Here is a 14,538-nt window from a genome sequence, read left to right as displayed (position 1 = left end):
ACCCAGCCCATATGAAAAGACAATTTCACTCCCAATTCCAAAAGATTGCACGAACCTTCTAGGCTAGCAGCCTAGAGATCTATCTAAATTCTAGACCAACAACGTATTCAAGTAACCCCCACCCAGGCCAGGCCTAGTATAATAAATAAATATTCAAGTAATGTACATAAAATACAAATAATTTATTATTTAATATTGGACGTGCAGATGATTCCATTGAGTGCGAGTATAATTGATTCACAATTAGAGGTGATCACAGTGTAGTAAAAAGTATTTTTTAAAATATTTTTTATTTAAAAATATACTAAAATAATATCGAGATAAAAGAATCTAAGAATTTATATTTGTCTGTGAAAGAGTTTTTTTTAGCACATTTAGCCGGATCTAAAATCCATCAAGATTTGATCTTGAGATTCCGTGTTCTATCTTGAGTTTTATGACATGTTGAAAATCAATTAATATTTAATTATTGTGTTCGCATCAATTTATTAATGACGAAAATGGAAATAACATGAGTTAGTGGATTGCCCCGGGTTGTCATGCAGGACAGCAATAATATTTTTATTTATGGTAGGTTTGTATATTATTTATTGCGAAATTGAACATTTTTTTATATTATATTTCAGAGTGACTGCTTTGCATATGACACCGGAGCCAGTGGTTGATCATGTCCAGGAGGCTCCCTCTGACATCTGGGCTCTTGGACGCATAGTTTTCGAGATGCTTACAGGGAAGCCAGTTTGGGATTTGAAGCCTGAAACCACTATTGAAAAACTCCTGAGAAAAGCTGGTGAGGATTTTCCTAAAATCCCTTGAAGGATGGGAAAGATTTCTTGAAGGGATTTCTAGTGAGGAAACCCGTGTTCAGATGACTGCTGAGATGTTACTGTATCATCATCCTCTTGTGTTAGGATTAAGCAGCTGCATATTGGTGGACTTCTCAGATGCAGGAATGGACTCAACAGTCACTCATTAGGGACAGACAATGAATTCAGGGCTTCCTCCTGTTCTGAAGGGTTCTTTCTCTTCTAGCGGATGATGCAGAAGAGGGTTTCAGTGCTGCAGGTTCTACTGTATTGGAGCCAATATCACAGGTTTCTTCGTGGCAGCGCCCACTAATCAACACCATCCCTGCTGGCTCACAGGAGTGACATAAATCCAAATTTTCTTGTCAAATAGGAGTAGCCAGAAGTTAATGGTGAGAAAATTTCTTCATTTTTCCCTGGAGTTGAAGAAATTATAGGCTTTACATGTTGTCAATATCTGTTCAGATTGTAGTTCTCTTGATCATTATTTCTGGTAAGCAATGAAAAATACAATTGATTATTGTTCTCTGCTGGCACCATCTTCATGCTCCCTTGTTTTATTTTATTTTATTTGATGTTGCTATTAGAAGGTTTAAAGCAGATGGTTTAACACAATCGAATTCCAGTTCTGTCTTTTCACCATCTTGTTTTCTTTTATGAACCATCCTTCATCCATTTGTTTTACCGGTAGTGTGCTCGTACAATACCAGAGGATTAGGGAAGAGCAACTTGTCAAGAGTCTTAAGCTATGGAGTCAGCTTCAAATGTCTAGTTTGACTCCATACATGCAATCAAAATCACAACTAAAATCCAGTTGAACTAAAACCCTTGATCTTAGAATTAAAATTTTAGTCATTGAAATCAATTTCGAGTTTACAATGTTTCACATAAAGGAAAGTGGTAATATGGAATCTGAAAAAAAAAAAAAAACAAAAAAAAATCTCTCTCGTCAAATCCAAGCAAGTCAGGACACATCTGGTGAGCTCGCCGAAGGATGACAACAAGCAACTGGAATTATTGCTGCATTAACTATATTATAAACAATACAATGGCTAAAAAAAGGGAACAGTGTAAAACTTTCCTTCTTCGCTCAGAAGGAAAAAAAAAATCAAAGTATATAAATAATCTGCAATCCCCCCAAGCAGGGGTAACAGCTTTCCTACTTCCTATTTGCAATCTTGCGTTTCCCGTCAACTGGAGCAGCATGCCTTCTGTTCCGTTGCAAGGGAACTCCACCTCCATTTGCTAACTTTCGTGATGGTGAAGGGCCTAGCGAGGGATTCAAGTTCTTGCTGCAAAAGTTGAAACTTTTAAGACAAACCTGCTAAATGAACTAAATGAATGAATTTGAGACGCCATTATAGATCACATCTACAGTACCTTAACTCTGGATTCCTTGCTGCTTTTGAAATTGCTTTGCTAGTTTTTGACTCAATCCTATTTGTCATACTGGTGAACTTGGACTGATTGAATTGCCATAGAAAATCAGGTTCTGATGAATCACTGGTGGCAGCATCAATATCATCCATGTCGTCATTATTAGCAAGATTGAGCTGGCTGTTACCCACTAACATATTAAAGGATTGTTCTGGGTAAATTTTTGAAGAGTCTGAAAGATACTTGTGGTAAAAGGCATCCGGCAAATTGCCATTTTCGGCTTCCCAGCATCCTAGAGATTTTTCAACCATGTTTACTGCATCTTGTTTGTTTACCATGACTTTATCTACCCACTCACCCGAGGCCATTTCCTTCTCATCCTCAGCATAATTTAGACTAGGGCTAATGACTGGAGGCCACGGAGGTGAATTTGCTAATATCTCATCAAGATCAAAGCTTTGTCTCTTCTGCCTTAGAGTAGATTTGTGAACCTGAAGAAGCAGCAGCACATCACAATTTATAGGAACCAAAATAACTGAACGGGTATAAAGATAGGGAAGAAGAAAGGAATCGACCCTTTAGAAATGTAAAGGAAACCTGACTATCAATGGTCAACAATCTTCTACACATTTTAACCCCCAATCCTATTCATAAAATGCATAAATTCTAGATACTCAAATATTTGATACTGTCATAGATTTTATGCCAAATAAAACAAAGTGAAACATGTAGCTGTTGTCCATGGTTTCAGCACTTACCACCAACTACAATTTTGATCGGCTTTATTTACGAACTATTTCAACCAACAATGATCGGAAAGTGAGGCTCACCTCTATGTTGCCCACATCACCCATTGGTTGCCGGAAGAGATTGCTATCATTTGCATCTCTGAGCCGATGGTTAGAATTGGATGGTGATGATTCACTTCCTTTTCTTCTGTGTTCCGTTTCTCTCTCCTTTTTTGCTAATGCTGCCTTTTGATTAGCAACCTGACGGATGAAAAGTTTTAATATAGATTACATTAAATTGTGCTGAATGGTTAAGATAAATGTCATGCAAAAATCAGAAAGGGGACAGAGAATGCAGTACTTGTTCTTTGAGTTCTTTAACATCTGTACTGCCCTTGTTCACCTGAGCTGCACCAAGTTCCACAGTGGCTACCCTCTCAGCAAACTTCAATGTACTAATTGTTTCTCCTAAAGCATCAGGCTCAGGGCTTATGTGAACAAACATCAGCGTCTTGGCTTGCCCTCCTGAAAGAAGAATTTCATTCCAAAACCATAATCATTTCCATGGAGAGAGAAACAGAAAAACACTACATTGAAAAATGTGTTTACTTTGACCGTACCAAGTGAGTCTTGGAGCAGTTGTGTAAGTTTGCTATTTCTATAAGGTACATGTGGATTCTTCTGGGCAAGGGAAGCGATGACATCACCCAAAGCTGATAGGGATCTGTTAATGTGTTGTGCTTCTTTTAGTCTGTCTCCGGTCACTTCAGATTTGTTTACTCTTTCACTCCCTGCCAAATCAACCAGATGCATACAGCCACGGAGAATAGTTCCGGATGCTAAGTCTCTTCCTTGAACATGTACAGTCAGGCAACTACAATTCACAAAAATATAAAAATATAAGTCACCCACACCAGAAGTCACAGCTCAGAGTCTTTGCAAACAGAAATATATAAAAGAACAAGTAGTCACCTATGCGAGCGACTACTACGATCATTAAGGGCTGTTGCACCTACTGCACGATTCCTGTGTCCAAGGTTCATTAGATCAATAACATCATATGTTGATGATACAGGAATGATGTTTGCATCCGGTACATTCAGACCTGTTTGAGAACTGTTACGAATTTCTAATGTGTCAATAAATTAAGGATTACACAATCTACTCTTAACTGTATAGAATACCAATGTCTGAATGACTTCTCATGTCTTTAATTTTTAATTTAGGTAGTTTTGGCAATAGCAGTAGCTGCTCATGCAATCCAGTTCATAACTAGTGCTTAACCAGGAAACAACACTTTGTAAAGGATATCTTTTGTTACTTCCATCAGTAACAAGGAGATCCCTGACTTGCTCATTGTAAATCTCTATCATTTGTACAGCAACGTTGTAGCAGAAGATGTCCTTCCTTTGCTCTGCTAGAAGAAACAAATCACCCAATGCCCTATAATTTACACCTTTGTTTTTCTCACTGAGATCTTTGGGCCCTGTCTGCAAACATGAATTATGAAGTTAAGAAAATTTGCATATTTTACAAATAAACATCAACGAAAACAAATTTTCTACATTCAAGTCATGCCCAGTTTCTCTTTTTACCATGGTGTATGTTTTTCCAGATCCTGTTTGACCATATGCAAATATGCAAACATTGTAGCCATCAAGAACAGACCGGATTAATGGCTGCATATCAGAGAAGACCTCCGCTGCAATGCAGTGCAAGTAAAATGTAAAAAGGAGTGTTGATTTGCATTAATCAGAATAAATTCTAAATTAAGAGCTAACCGACCTTGGGTAGCACATGGTTCAAAGACTTTATTGAAGCTAAAGGACTTGCATCCTTTTCCATGTTTTGACGCGGTGCTAATAGTAATATTCCCATCTTCAATGCTGTGCACAGTGCTCAAATCGTTTGATTGTCCAGACAAAAATGGTCTCACTCGACAATAAACCCGAATACTCCCTGGTCAAAACAAATATTAGGGCTTAGATACATTGTAAAGAAAAACATGATTCCTAATCTCTTGTGGGAAAGAGTAACTGACCCTTTAGGTCCTGCACTTGATTGTATAGCTTACGATTTTCCTCGAGAACCTTATGGTAGCCAGAAGCAGCATGAGCTAGACCATGGATGTGCATCCCTACGTTGAAAGACAAGAACTCCAAACTTAGATAGAAAGAATGCTTAATCAACTTTCCCCCCTACAACGGTCATGCTCATCCACTAAAAAGGAACATTCCTAAATAACCAAAAGAAAAATCAAATTTCTTCCTGAGTACCTACCAAGACTGTTAAACTCCTCATGAAATTTCATTTGCATAAACTGCATACCAGCTTTTGTTGTACTAAGTGTGTTTTTTAATTCCTGAAGCAAGGAATAATTAGGAGGAGCACTCTAGTTTATTAATCCGAAAAAGAAAATAGTGGAAAAGAATTACAACCAGTCGTACCTGAATATCTCTTTGTTGTTGATCGAAGATCATTTGCTGTTTCTGGGTTTTATTTTTTAATTCCTCTGCAATTTGGTTTTTATGAAAGCATTCCTCTTTCTTTATCAATTTGACATTTTTGTCTTCAGTCTACATGATTTCAACAACAGACATGAACCCCTTAGAATTTATCCTACAATTAAAAGCATCATAGGCTTCACAGTGGTAGTACTTTCTCATTGTTTTGATAACATTCTCGAACTTAGGAGGCCTTTCGCTATTCAGAAGATGAAGATTAAGAGATTACCCTTTTATTATCACCAGTAGATTTCAGCAAAAACTTGTTTCCCTGAGAGATGGCTATTTCTTTAGGAGCTTCCTTTGCCTATAACATACAATAGAGTTGCATAACCAAATAGTTAGACAAATAATTATCTTCTGCAAACTCATTAGTCTTGAATGATCAGCTGGCATACCATATCATATTGGCTTGCAATGCGATTCTCAAATTCCTCCACAACCTTACTGAGCACGGATTCCACCAACTATTGCAAGCAGAGAACATGTAAAATCAACATTAAAGGTACTTGCAATTTCTAAGGGTTGGTAGTATTTGAGGTCAGCAAATTTGGGTTTTAAGTTTTTGAAATTGAGGAAATGCGATCGACAATCAACCCATCAGCAAGTATTCTACCGAGGCAGATTGGCAGCCTCAAGACGCGGGTGTGCTCCTCAAAATGTTAATATAATGCAGCAGCAATGAGCGCATAGATTCTTACCATTGGAACTTCTTCTGGCTTCTTATCCAACAAAACAGCACGAACAAGCATGCTCAAGGAACCAGACCCAGACTAGAAATTAGGGGGAAAATGAAAAAAAAATAAGACATAAATCTGAAGCTGATTGAGCAAGCAAGTGCTTGAATTTAAAATCAGTTAAGCTTACCAACCATTTTATTGGAGTACTCGAGATCACTGGACAGAGAGTTGAAAGATTTTCCATTTATTGACAAGTTCCTGGATAATGAGTTCATGAATGGTTCCGAATTTTTTCTTACAAAAGACTTGGCTGACACTGTCGGTTTTACATTTCCACCAAATTTCCAAATCCCATTTCCACCAGTTTGTTTCCACTCACTGTATGATTTAAGCGCCAAAACAGTATTCACAACCCTTGCCGATTTTCCTCCCTAGGAAATACAATAAAATGAATCAGAGTTAGACAAATCAAGCTCTCCACATCCAATTCCAAGCAAAGCATCACTTGCATTTAGTAAAAGCAATACATACTTGTTCCAGATCAGATGCCTCAAAATTAGGAATCCCCATCTCATGTACAGCTACAAGGAAATTTCTTACATTTTCAAAGTACTGAAATGCAGATAATGCTGCTCCATCGGGTATAGGAGTAGCATCGCATGGACTCTCCACGACCTAAAATAATTAAAATTTAATTAATCACTAATGTCCAACAATTATTATTTGGAGAGGAAAAAAAACAGAGAGAAGGAAAATTGGCATTACCTTAGGCACACCGCCAGGTTGTATCTTATTGAGAGCATTGCAAAGAATGATTCCACTTCTCAATCCAAGCCTAAACTCTTCTTCAGATGGCTCTGCTGGCAAATCTTTAGCTGCAACCACTCCTACCATCTTTCTCAACCACCCCGCAGCTTCATACCTTCTTGATGCTAACAGCAAGAAATCTCAACAAAATTAACACTTCCCATAGACAATTCCGAGAAAATGAATTGTTCTATTGCAATGGAAAGAAAAAGGAAAAAAAACTACCGGCTTCTTCAGCTTTCCTGGACTCCAAATCGAGATCTCCGAGTCTATTACCATGTTGCTGCAGTACATCCTCCACTACGGACGCCACCGAAAAAGACAATGCTCCTCCTTCACCAGCCATTCTGTCGCAAATTAATGTTACGTATGCTGCTATATATTTCCCTCTTTTTCACTACCAAACCTGTCTCTATTTTAGTCTGTTGGAGCTGAACAAATTGAAAAAAACAGAGATAGATCGGAGAAGAGAGATATAGAAAAGGACGGGAGGAGGAGGAAGACGTTCGATGTATAATTTTTAAGATGTTAGTTTGATGCTTAAACCTCTAGAGAGAGAGATATCACATTCTCCATTAGCTTTTTTTTTCTGCTTTTCAGTTTTTATTTTTCTTTTTTCTTCCTTCTTCTACAAACAAAGAGAGCTACTCTCCTCCTCTCTCCTTTTGTGACTTTGCTTTATAGATGGATGGTATCAGTAGCAGACTCTCTCTCCCCCCCTGCCCACATCACTCCTCCTAAGCTACTTCTCCCGTACCTGTCTCCGAACCTCTTGGCTTCTAAACACGATCACTGCCATCGTGCTTCAGGTGATTTTACCAGCGCGTGCATGATCAAGGTTGTTAACTTTCTGATTAAAGGATTGGAGTGTGTTTTTCACGCTCTTAGCTTGGGTTATAGACCCAGTCAATTCGAGTGGCGTGAGAACTAACTAGCTCTTTTGAATAGGCTAGATAGTTATTTTGTGACTCCATAATATCTTTAGATCTTGCATGGCAACGTAGCTGCGAGTTTATAAAAAATTTAAATTTCTTTATTTAAGATTAAATTTTTATTATTATTTTCCTATTATTTTTAATTTAAAAATAAAAAAATATTTTTATATTTTTTTATATACAAATTACTTTAAAATAACTACCACCACAACTCTTTAACACTACATTTGATGTTTTGAGTATCATATCAAACCATTCAATTTAGATAAAATATTAAAAAGTTTTTTATATATCGAATTTGATGTTGGGCCGGCTTTATAATTAAATCTTTACAATTACAGTGTAATTAAATTACAAGATTTTTAAGATAAATGAAATATCGATTGAATAATGGTTTATTTTGGTGGCCAATCTAAAGAATAAAATAGAGATCCTTCCTTCCACTGGAGTTCAAAATTTAAAAAGGAAAAAAACCGTTCAAAAATTCAAAACTTCATTGATGTGATGGTAGGTGGGCTGTGTGTCGGTCCATCTCAATGACACTTAATATGTGTTGTATTTTTATGATTTTAAATTTGAGTCTTGTTAATATAATAATTACTAGAAATTTATATGATCATTAATTTTAGAACCTGTAAAATTAGTTAAGATACGTGCAAGCTAATCCAAAAATTAATATTAATAAAAAAAAAATATGCCATGTTTGATTTGAACGGCTCTTTTTTTTTTTTTTTTTTATCTCTTGTATTTGTGAAATTGGAAAAACCATCAAATAGTAATAATTTAAAAATAACAATTATGAGCATCGAGGTTTGTGGCCTAATGGTCCTGGCAATGAATTCCTTGTCTTTGAACCTTAGCGTGCATGTTTGTCGCCTGTACGGTACTTTACTTGTCTCGGCTTGCAAGATGTTTTGTAGGCTCGGAAATTAGTCGTGGTGCACGTAAACTGACCCGGATATCCTAAATTATCAAAAAAAAAAAATAACAATTATGAGAAGCAACACAATAAAACAAACAAAAGGCTATTTTTCAAGAAAATAATAATTTTAAACATGAAAGTTACCGTTTTTATGGTGCGGGATTGGAGACAAAAGAAGCACCACACATGTTTGACAAAATTTAGGTAACCATAATAAGCCTCTGGACGACAAAGTTCACAAGTTTGTCCGAAGCTTCCTGAAATCCCAAATGCAATATATTCCCATGCGACTAGCAGAAGCTCCGTCCACCGAGTCATGCTCCTGAATTTAGGGAAATTGGGCTAGTCAGGAACCCTTTAGATTGGAAAATGGGTGAGTCTTGACAAATAAATCCAAGGTCACATTCAGCTTGAACTCAGCTTCCATTTTCTAATTCAGCACCAAGAAAAAAGAGAGAATCTGGCACCTTTTTATGATTTTATGTGACTGAAGCTTGAATGACGCGAAATCTCATAAAAATAGAGACCTCCTCCTCCGACCACGAATTTTTCTTTGGAATCAAAGTAAAAGTAAACAGATAACTAATTAAAAGAAATTTATCTGCTCATGTAGGTTAATAGGTTGGGAGAGTCGGTGGCTTTTATTGTTTAATATTTTTTAAAAGTATATTTTATTTAAAAATATATTAAAATAATGTTTTTTGAATTTTTTTTATTAACAAATTAAAATCATTGTAAAACACTAAAAAATATCAATTTAATATTTTTTCAAGTTAAAAATATTTTAAAAAAAGGTTAAAAAAACAAGCTTACCCTTTAAAAAAAAAAATGCTCCAGCTTTATCTTTAAGAAAGTAAAAAGTTGAAAAGCAACCAAATATATTCCAGGCGTCTAATGCAGCCAAATGTTACATGAAAATGACACTCAATTGTTTGAGTGTAACTCCTTCTACTTTTGAGTTTTTTTATCTAAAAATATATTAAAAATATTTTTTAAAAAAAAATTCTTATATCAACACATTAAAATTATTACAAAATATTTAAAAAATCTATTTAGTATTTTTTTCAAGTTAAAAATATTTCTCTCTCAAAAACAAAATTAAAGAAAAGCTCTCCAACACCATCTTTAAGCAAGTAAAAGGTTGAAAAGCAACCATATATATATATATATTCCATGCGTGTAATACAGCCAAATGTTACATGAAAACGGCCCCCAATCGTTAGGCAGGGGGTAATTTTCAGATAGCGGAAAGGTGGTTGAAAACGGTTGCCAACCAGTTTTATGTGGAGTTTCATCATGATCGAATTAACCAAACGCCGCCTGACATGTCATGACGTTCACTGTATTTGGATCGGAATTTTGTAGCTCTTATCAGTTCAGATCACCTAATGATATTACTCATTACTTTGGCTAAAATGAAGCACGCTGATAGCTTTGTTTTTTAAAAAACAAATAAAAAAGAAGAAAAGAAAAATAAAATGTCGGTAGGTTATCTTATACCGAACATTGCATCCACGTCATATTATCCTTCTAATAAAAAAAAATATTGACTGTTGAGATTTTATTTATACATAAAAATATAAATATGTCATCAACTAGTTAAACTCTTTAGCACATCAAAACTATTAAAAAAAATAAAAATAAAGACTACTTTTAAAAAAAAAACCAAAATTTTCAATACATCTCTCTTTTATATAAGATGCTTTCAATTCTTCATCTCCACCTTAAATCATGATACCAGTTGCTTCAAGTCACCAAGAATAAGAAATCTCCCTTAAGATGTTTGATTCAAACACCAAAATGTGTAGGTATAAGACTTTAAAAAGAGAAATTCTGAAAGGTATAGTTTAACTAGTCAGGTTATAGGTTTACTCTAGAGGTACCAATTCGAGTCTCACAATTCTCAAGACCACTGAAAATTTACATGGTCATTAAATTCATAGCTTGTATGATTAATCAAGGTACTCGTAAGTTGATCTAGACACACATATTAATAATATAAAAAAAACATTATAAGTGGAGAGCTATGATGCCCCAAGTTGCAGGGTCAATTATTAAAAGATAAATATTGTAATTAACTTGTTTTTCATGTAGTGTTAGATAATTGAAAGTTTTTATCCTAGGTAAAAATTAGATCCATTTGATACAAGTTGGATTGACATGATGTAGTATAGCTAGTCATGAGTTGTGGATGATTAATAATTGTGGTTCCCCAACCATAAAAAAAAAAAAAAAAAAACCTTACCATAAAAATATTAATCTTGGTCTAAATAAGTTTGTTGTTATACACCTTGTTAAAAAAAACATATGATGTCGTCTATCCATTAAAAAAACAATTAAAGCCAAACGTATCTAAGCTTTTTTCTTTTAGGCAGGCATACAAGTTTATCCTCCTTGACCAAAGTGTATGTCCTCCCTTTTAAATGGTACTTTAATTTTTTTTTTAATTTAGAATAAAATTCACTATGAATAAAAATATTAAAATAATATTTAAAAAATTATTCAATTATATCATAGTTTTTAAGTAAAATTATAATTTTCATGGTAATATTAACAACTACATAAAATTTGAATCTAGTATACATTTTTTAAAAAAGTTTATCAGTTTAATTATTCTTTTTTTTCTATAATCATATAAATATTACCGAGTCATGATTCTTCATTGAAACGTTTTTTTAGATGATGATAAAGTTTTTATTTCTTTTAATTATCATAAAATCAAATAAAATTAAATTTCAAAAAATACCGCAGCATGGCATCGTGCGTCCTGCCTTGCCAAGTGACCCACTAGAAACCGGGTGGCTTCAACGTTCAAAAAATTCAAATGGATGGTTCGGTACCGAACCAGCCAGCTTTGGATTTCTAGTTGAGGCCCACGAGGCGCGGCTTTACCAGGTCCCACTTCACGAGCGATCGACCAGTATTTGATTATAAAAAGTATTCTATTCTAACAAAGTTATGATCGTGTAATTAGAAATGCATTTGAATTGGCGAATTAGAAACAGCCACGTCAATATGAACACAGTGCTTCCCGTTAGGTGGCACATTTCTATTGGATGCTTTAAAAATATGTTCTGCCAACTGCAACCTCAGCCCGTGACTTTTACCGTAAGGGGCAAACAATTATGATAAATAAATTATAGAACGATAGACCTTTCTCCTCTTATTGTTTGAATTTGGAAAAGAAAAGGAGAAAACTATCATTTTAAATAAAAAAAAATATTATCTAGAATAGGGATTTATAGTTAAAAAAATGTATAGAATAATTGAAAAAAAGCCCTGACAAAATATTTATTTAAAAAAAAAAACTCATTAGACTATATCTAGTAGGAACCCGTTCAAAATATCATCCTCTAGGGCCTACACGTTCAATGGAATGTTTGTGTGCATTATACAAGCTGCAAATTCTAGCCAATGACAAATTATACTATTAGCCAGAGTTTTTTTAAAAGTATCGAAAATGGAGAATGCTTTTTCTATTTTCTTAAACTTTACTCACTGAATATGAGGAAGATTTTAATTCTTCATCCTAAGAATAATATTTTTTAAAAAGTTGAAGATAAAAGCAAATTAATATTTTAAAATGGATGGCAAAAAGGCAATTGGCATATAGCATAAGGATAGATAGATGGATTTGAAAACTTCATATATTCTTTTTATTTATTTATTTATTTATTAACATGGGTGTTTGGATCAGTTTGCTTGTACTTCGATTAATCCTACGGGCCTTAAAGTTAACAATTATATAAGCCTCTAGTAATCATCATATTAGTAATTATATAACTTGAACCTTAGACCACAAAAAATACAAATTTTTAAATTTTAAATTTTTATGGTTAGACCATCTGCTACATGATTAATATCATATATTCTTGATATGGGAAAGAAGCAACTCCCATGTTCATGTGCTAATTGAATGCCTTGTATAGAAATGTCTATGCCAAAAACTGAAAGGTAGCTTTACAAATATTTAAGAGTTTATTGTAATTGATTTTTAAAATATTTTTTATTTTTAAAAATGAATTTTAGCAAATATCTACTTAGATTTGTCTATATTAGCACAACATGGAACATTCTCCCTCTAAATATAACCAAATCAAACCGGATTTTCACAAATTTTCTCTCATGTTCACATCATATTATAGTAAAAAATCAGTTTGAAGCCACCGTGATCTCATCGGAAAGATATACAGATGCTCCATACTCCATGCTATCTAGGATCCCAAATGACCTTTCAGCCAACGCATGATCCTCCTTTTTTTGTACAAAGAAAATTATTAAATGGCAATTAATTTTATTTCCATAATCATAGTCATGTATTGTACACAAAAGGTAGTTAATTGTTGAACTATTATTGCAAATGTTGTAGTTAAGCTTGAGGACTTACAATAAGATTTTCAATTGCTAATTAAAGCAACAAAGAAGTAATCATCTTTCCTTAATTTCCCTTAATTTATCAGCTTCACATGTATGGTGAACCCACAAATTTGACCCCTGGCTTCTTCAAATGATCATATTCATGAATTACAATGAAGGTGCACATCACTTTCTGGTGCGGGAATGTGCAGATTCATGCCGTGAAGATGGTGAGCCACATCATATAATGGGAGCACATGCATCATCTTATCCACACAACTCAATAAAATGCCCATCTTTTTATTCATTTCCATTTTATTTTCTTGTTGGCTTCATGTTGTAGTTTACTGTTTACAATGGTGTCTAGATTTTCTTTACGGTTTAGAATCTATTATAAATACGTACCAATTCTATCTTAATATAGTAAAAACTAAAATTCCTCGCTCCTCGTGTCTATGAATTTAGATATATTATCGAACCAAGATAAATCTTGTGTTGTTTTTAGGTTTTTTTCTATTATAAAATTCATCAACAATTGCTGCAATTTTTTTATAACAGTTAAGAAACCGGATTGGCCAAATGCATGATTATGTGCATACTGAATGCTCTGTAACTAATAAAGGCACAAAGGTTTACCCAATTTGAGCAATATACAAGCAAGATATATAATAGGAAGAAGAACCACCAACCTCAATTGCCTACCATTTGGTGCTCCTTTCTTTTTTAATTTTAGTTTGGCCAAAGGGATCTGTTGAGAATACTTTGTCATCCTCGTAATTTTCTTTTTTCATGGGGGCTCCAGCCTCCGCAGGGGAAGCAGGGGCCTGGTCTGGAAGGCTAAATAACTCCCACCTGTGTGCACTAAACAGAAACAGTGGCTTTTCAAGGGCAGCTTTAGGCTTTCCATGGAGGGGATGAGCACAGTAAAAAGAACAAACAGTAGCCATGTCATGGCAAAGTTAAAGGCACCTAGCAATCATTACAATTATTATTCTTTGCTGGCCAGAAGGTCAAAAAAAGAAAATATCTATCGCAGGTCCATCTGGAAAGCAAGCACCAGCGAAATCTAACAACAAAACACAGTTAAAAACTACTGAGAGAATGTCATGTAATAAGATTAAGGAAATACATATATAAAACAAGCCTTTACACCCAAGAAATGGCAGTTTGTCAAGGAGTCTGCAACAGAGTGCTTCTTGTTTAAACATTTGGGGTTAGCTCCAATCAAATACAACGAAAGTGGAAGGTATTAAGAAAAGAAGAGCACAGGAGGAGCATCATAGACTGTTCCTCCTTTTTTCTTGTTTTATAATTATGGGTGGGCCAACCAGCATTCCCAATGAATCATGAAACCATTGCACTCCTTATTCTCTGTTTCTTTTTTTCAGGGCTCTATACTTTTGAACCGACCAAGCTATGATGA

General features: G+C 34.6%; 1 protein-coding gene across 1 annotated transcript; it reads right to left on the bottom strand.

The window, feature by feature from the left end:
- Positions 1-1,638: 1,638 nt before the first annotated feature.
- On the bottom strand, positions 1,639-7,567 carry LOC118041016 (kinesin-like protein KIN-14I). Its single transcript, XM_035048108.2, has 19 exons — positions 7,128-7,567; positions 6,861-7,027; positions 6,627-6,770; positions 6,287-6,526; positions 6,117-6,188; positions 5,814-5,882; positions 5,645-5,722; positions 5,359-5,487; positions 5,192-5,273; positions 4,953-5,048; positions 4,697-4,870; positions 4,507-4,613; positions 4,223-4,401; positions 3,884-4,045; positions 3,532-3,785; positions 3,273-3,436; positions 3,014-3,172; positions 2,187-2,674; positions 1,639-2,098 (listed from the first exon to the last, which is right to left on the bottom strand). Exons 1-19 carry the CDS (start codon positions 7,246-7,248, stop codon positions 1,966-1,968), a joined length of 3,018 nt encoding a protein of 1,005 aa, XP_034903999.1. The 5' UTR covers positions 7,249-7,567; the 3' UTR covers positions 1,639-1,965.
- Positions 7,568-14,538: the final 6,971 nt, after the last annotated feature.

The sequence above is a fragment of the Populus alba genome, chromosome 14 (genome assembly GCF_005239225.2).
Source record: "Populus alba chromosome 14, ASM523922v2, whole genome shotgun sequence".
Taxonomy (NCBI): domain Eukaryota; kingdom Viridiplantae; phylum Streptophyta; class Magnoliopsida; order Malpighiales; family Salicaceae; genus Populus; species Populus alba.
Note: the sequence above shows the minus strand (reverse complement) of the source record. Positions and strands in the feature narration are given on the sequence as shown.

Coding starts and splice junctions, on each gene's coding strand:
- LOC118041016 (XM_035048108.2), bottom strand. CDS start 7,248: ATGGCTGGTGAAGGAGGAGCATTGTCTTTTTCGGTGGCGTCCGTAGTG. Junction 6,189..6,286: donor TCGAGTACTCCAATAAAATG/GTTGGTAAGCTT, acceptor CCTAATTTCTAG/TCTGGGTCTGGTTCCTTGAG. Junction 4,871..4,952: donor TCAAGTGCAGGACCTAAAGG/GTCAGTTACTCT, acceptor TGTTTTGACCAG/GGAGTATTCGGGTTTATTGT.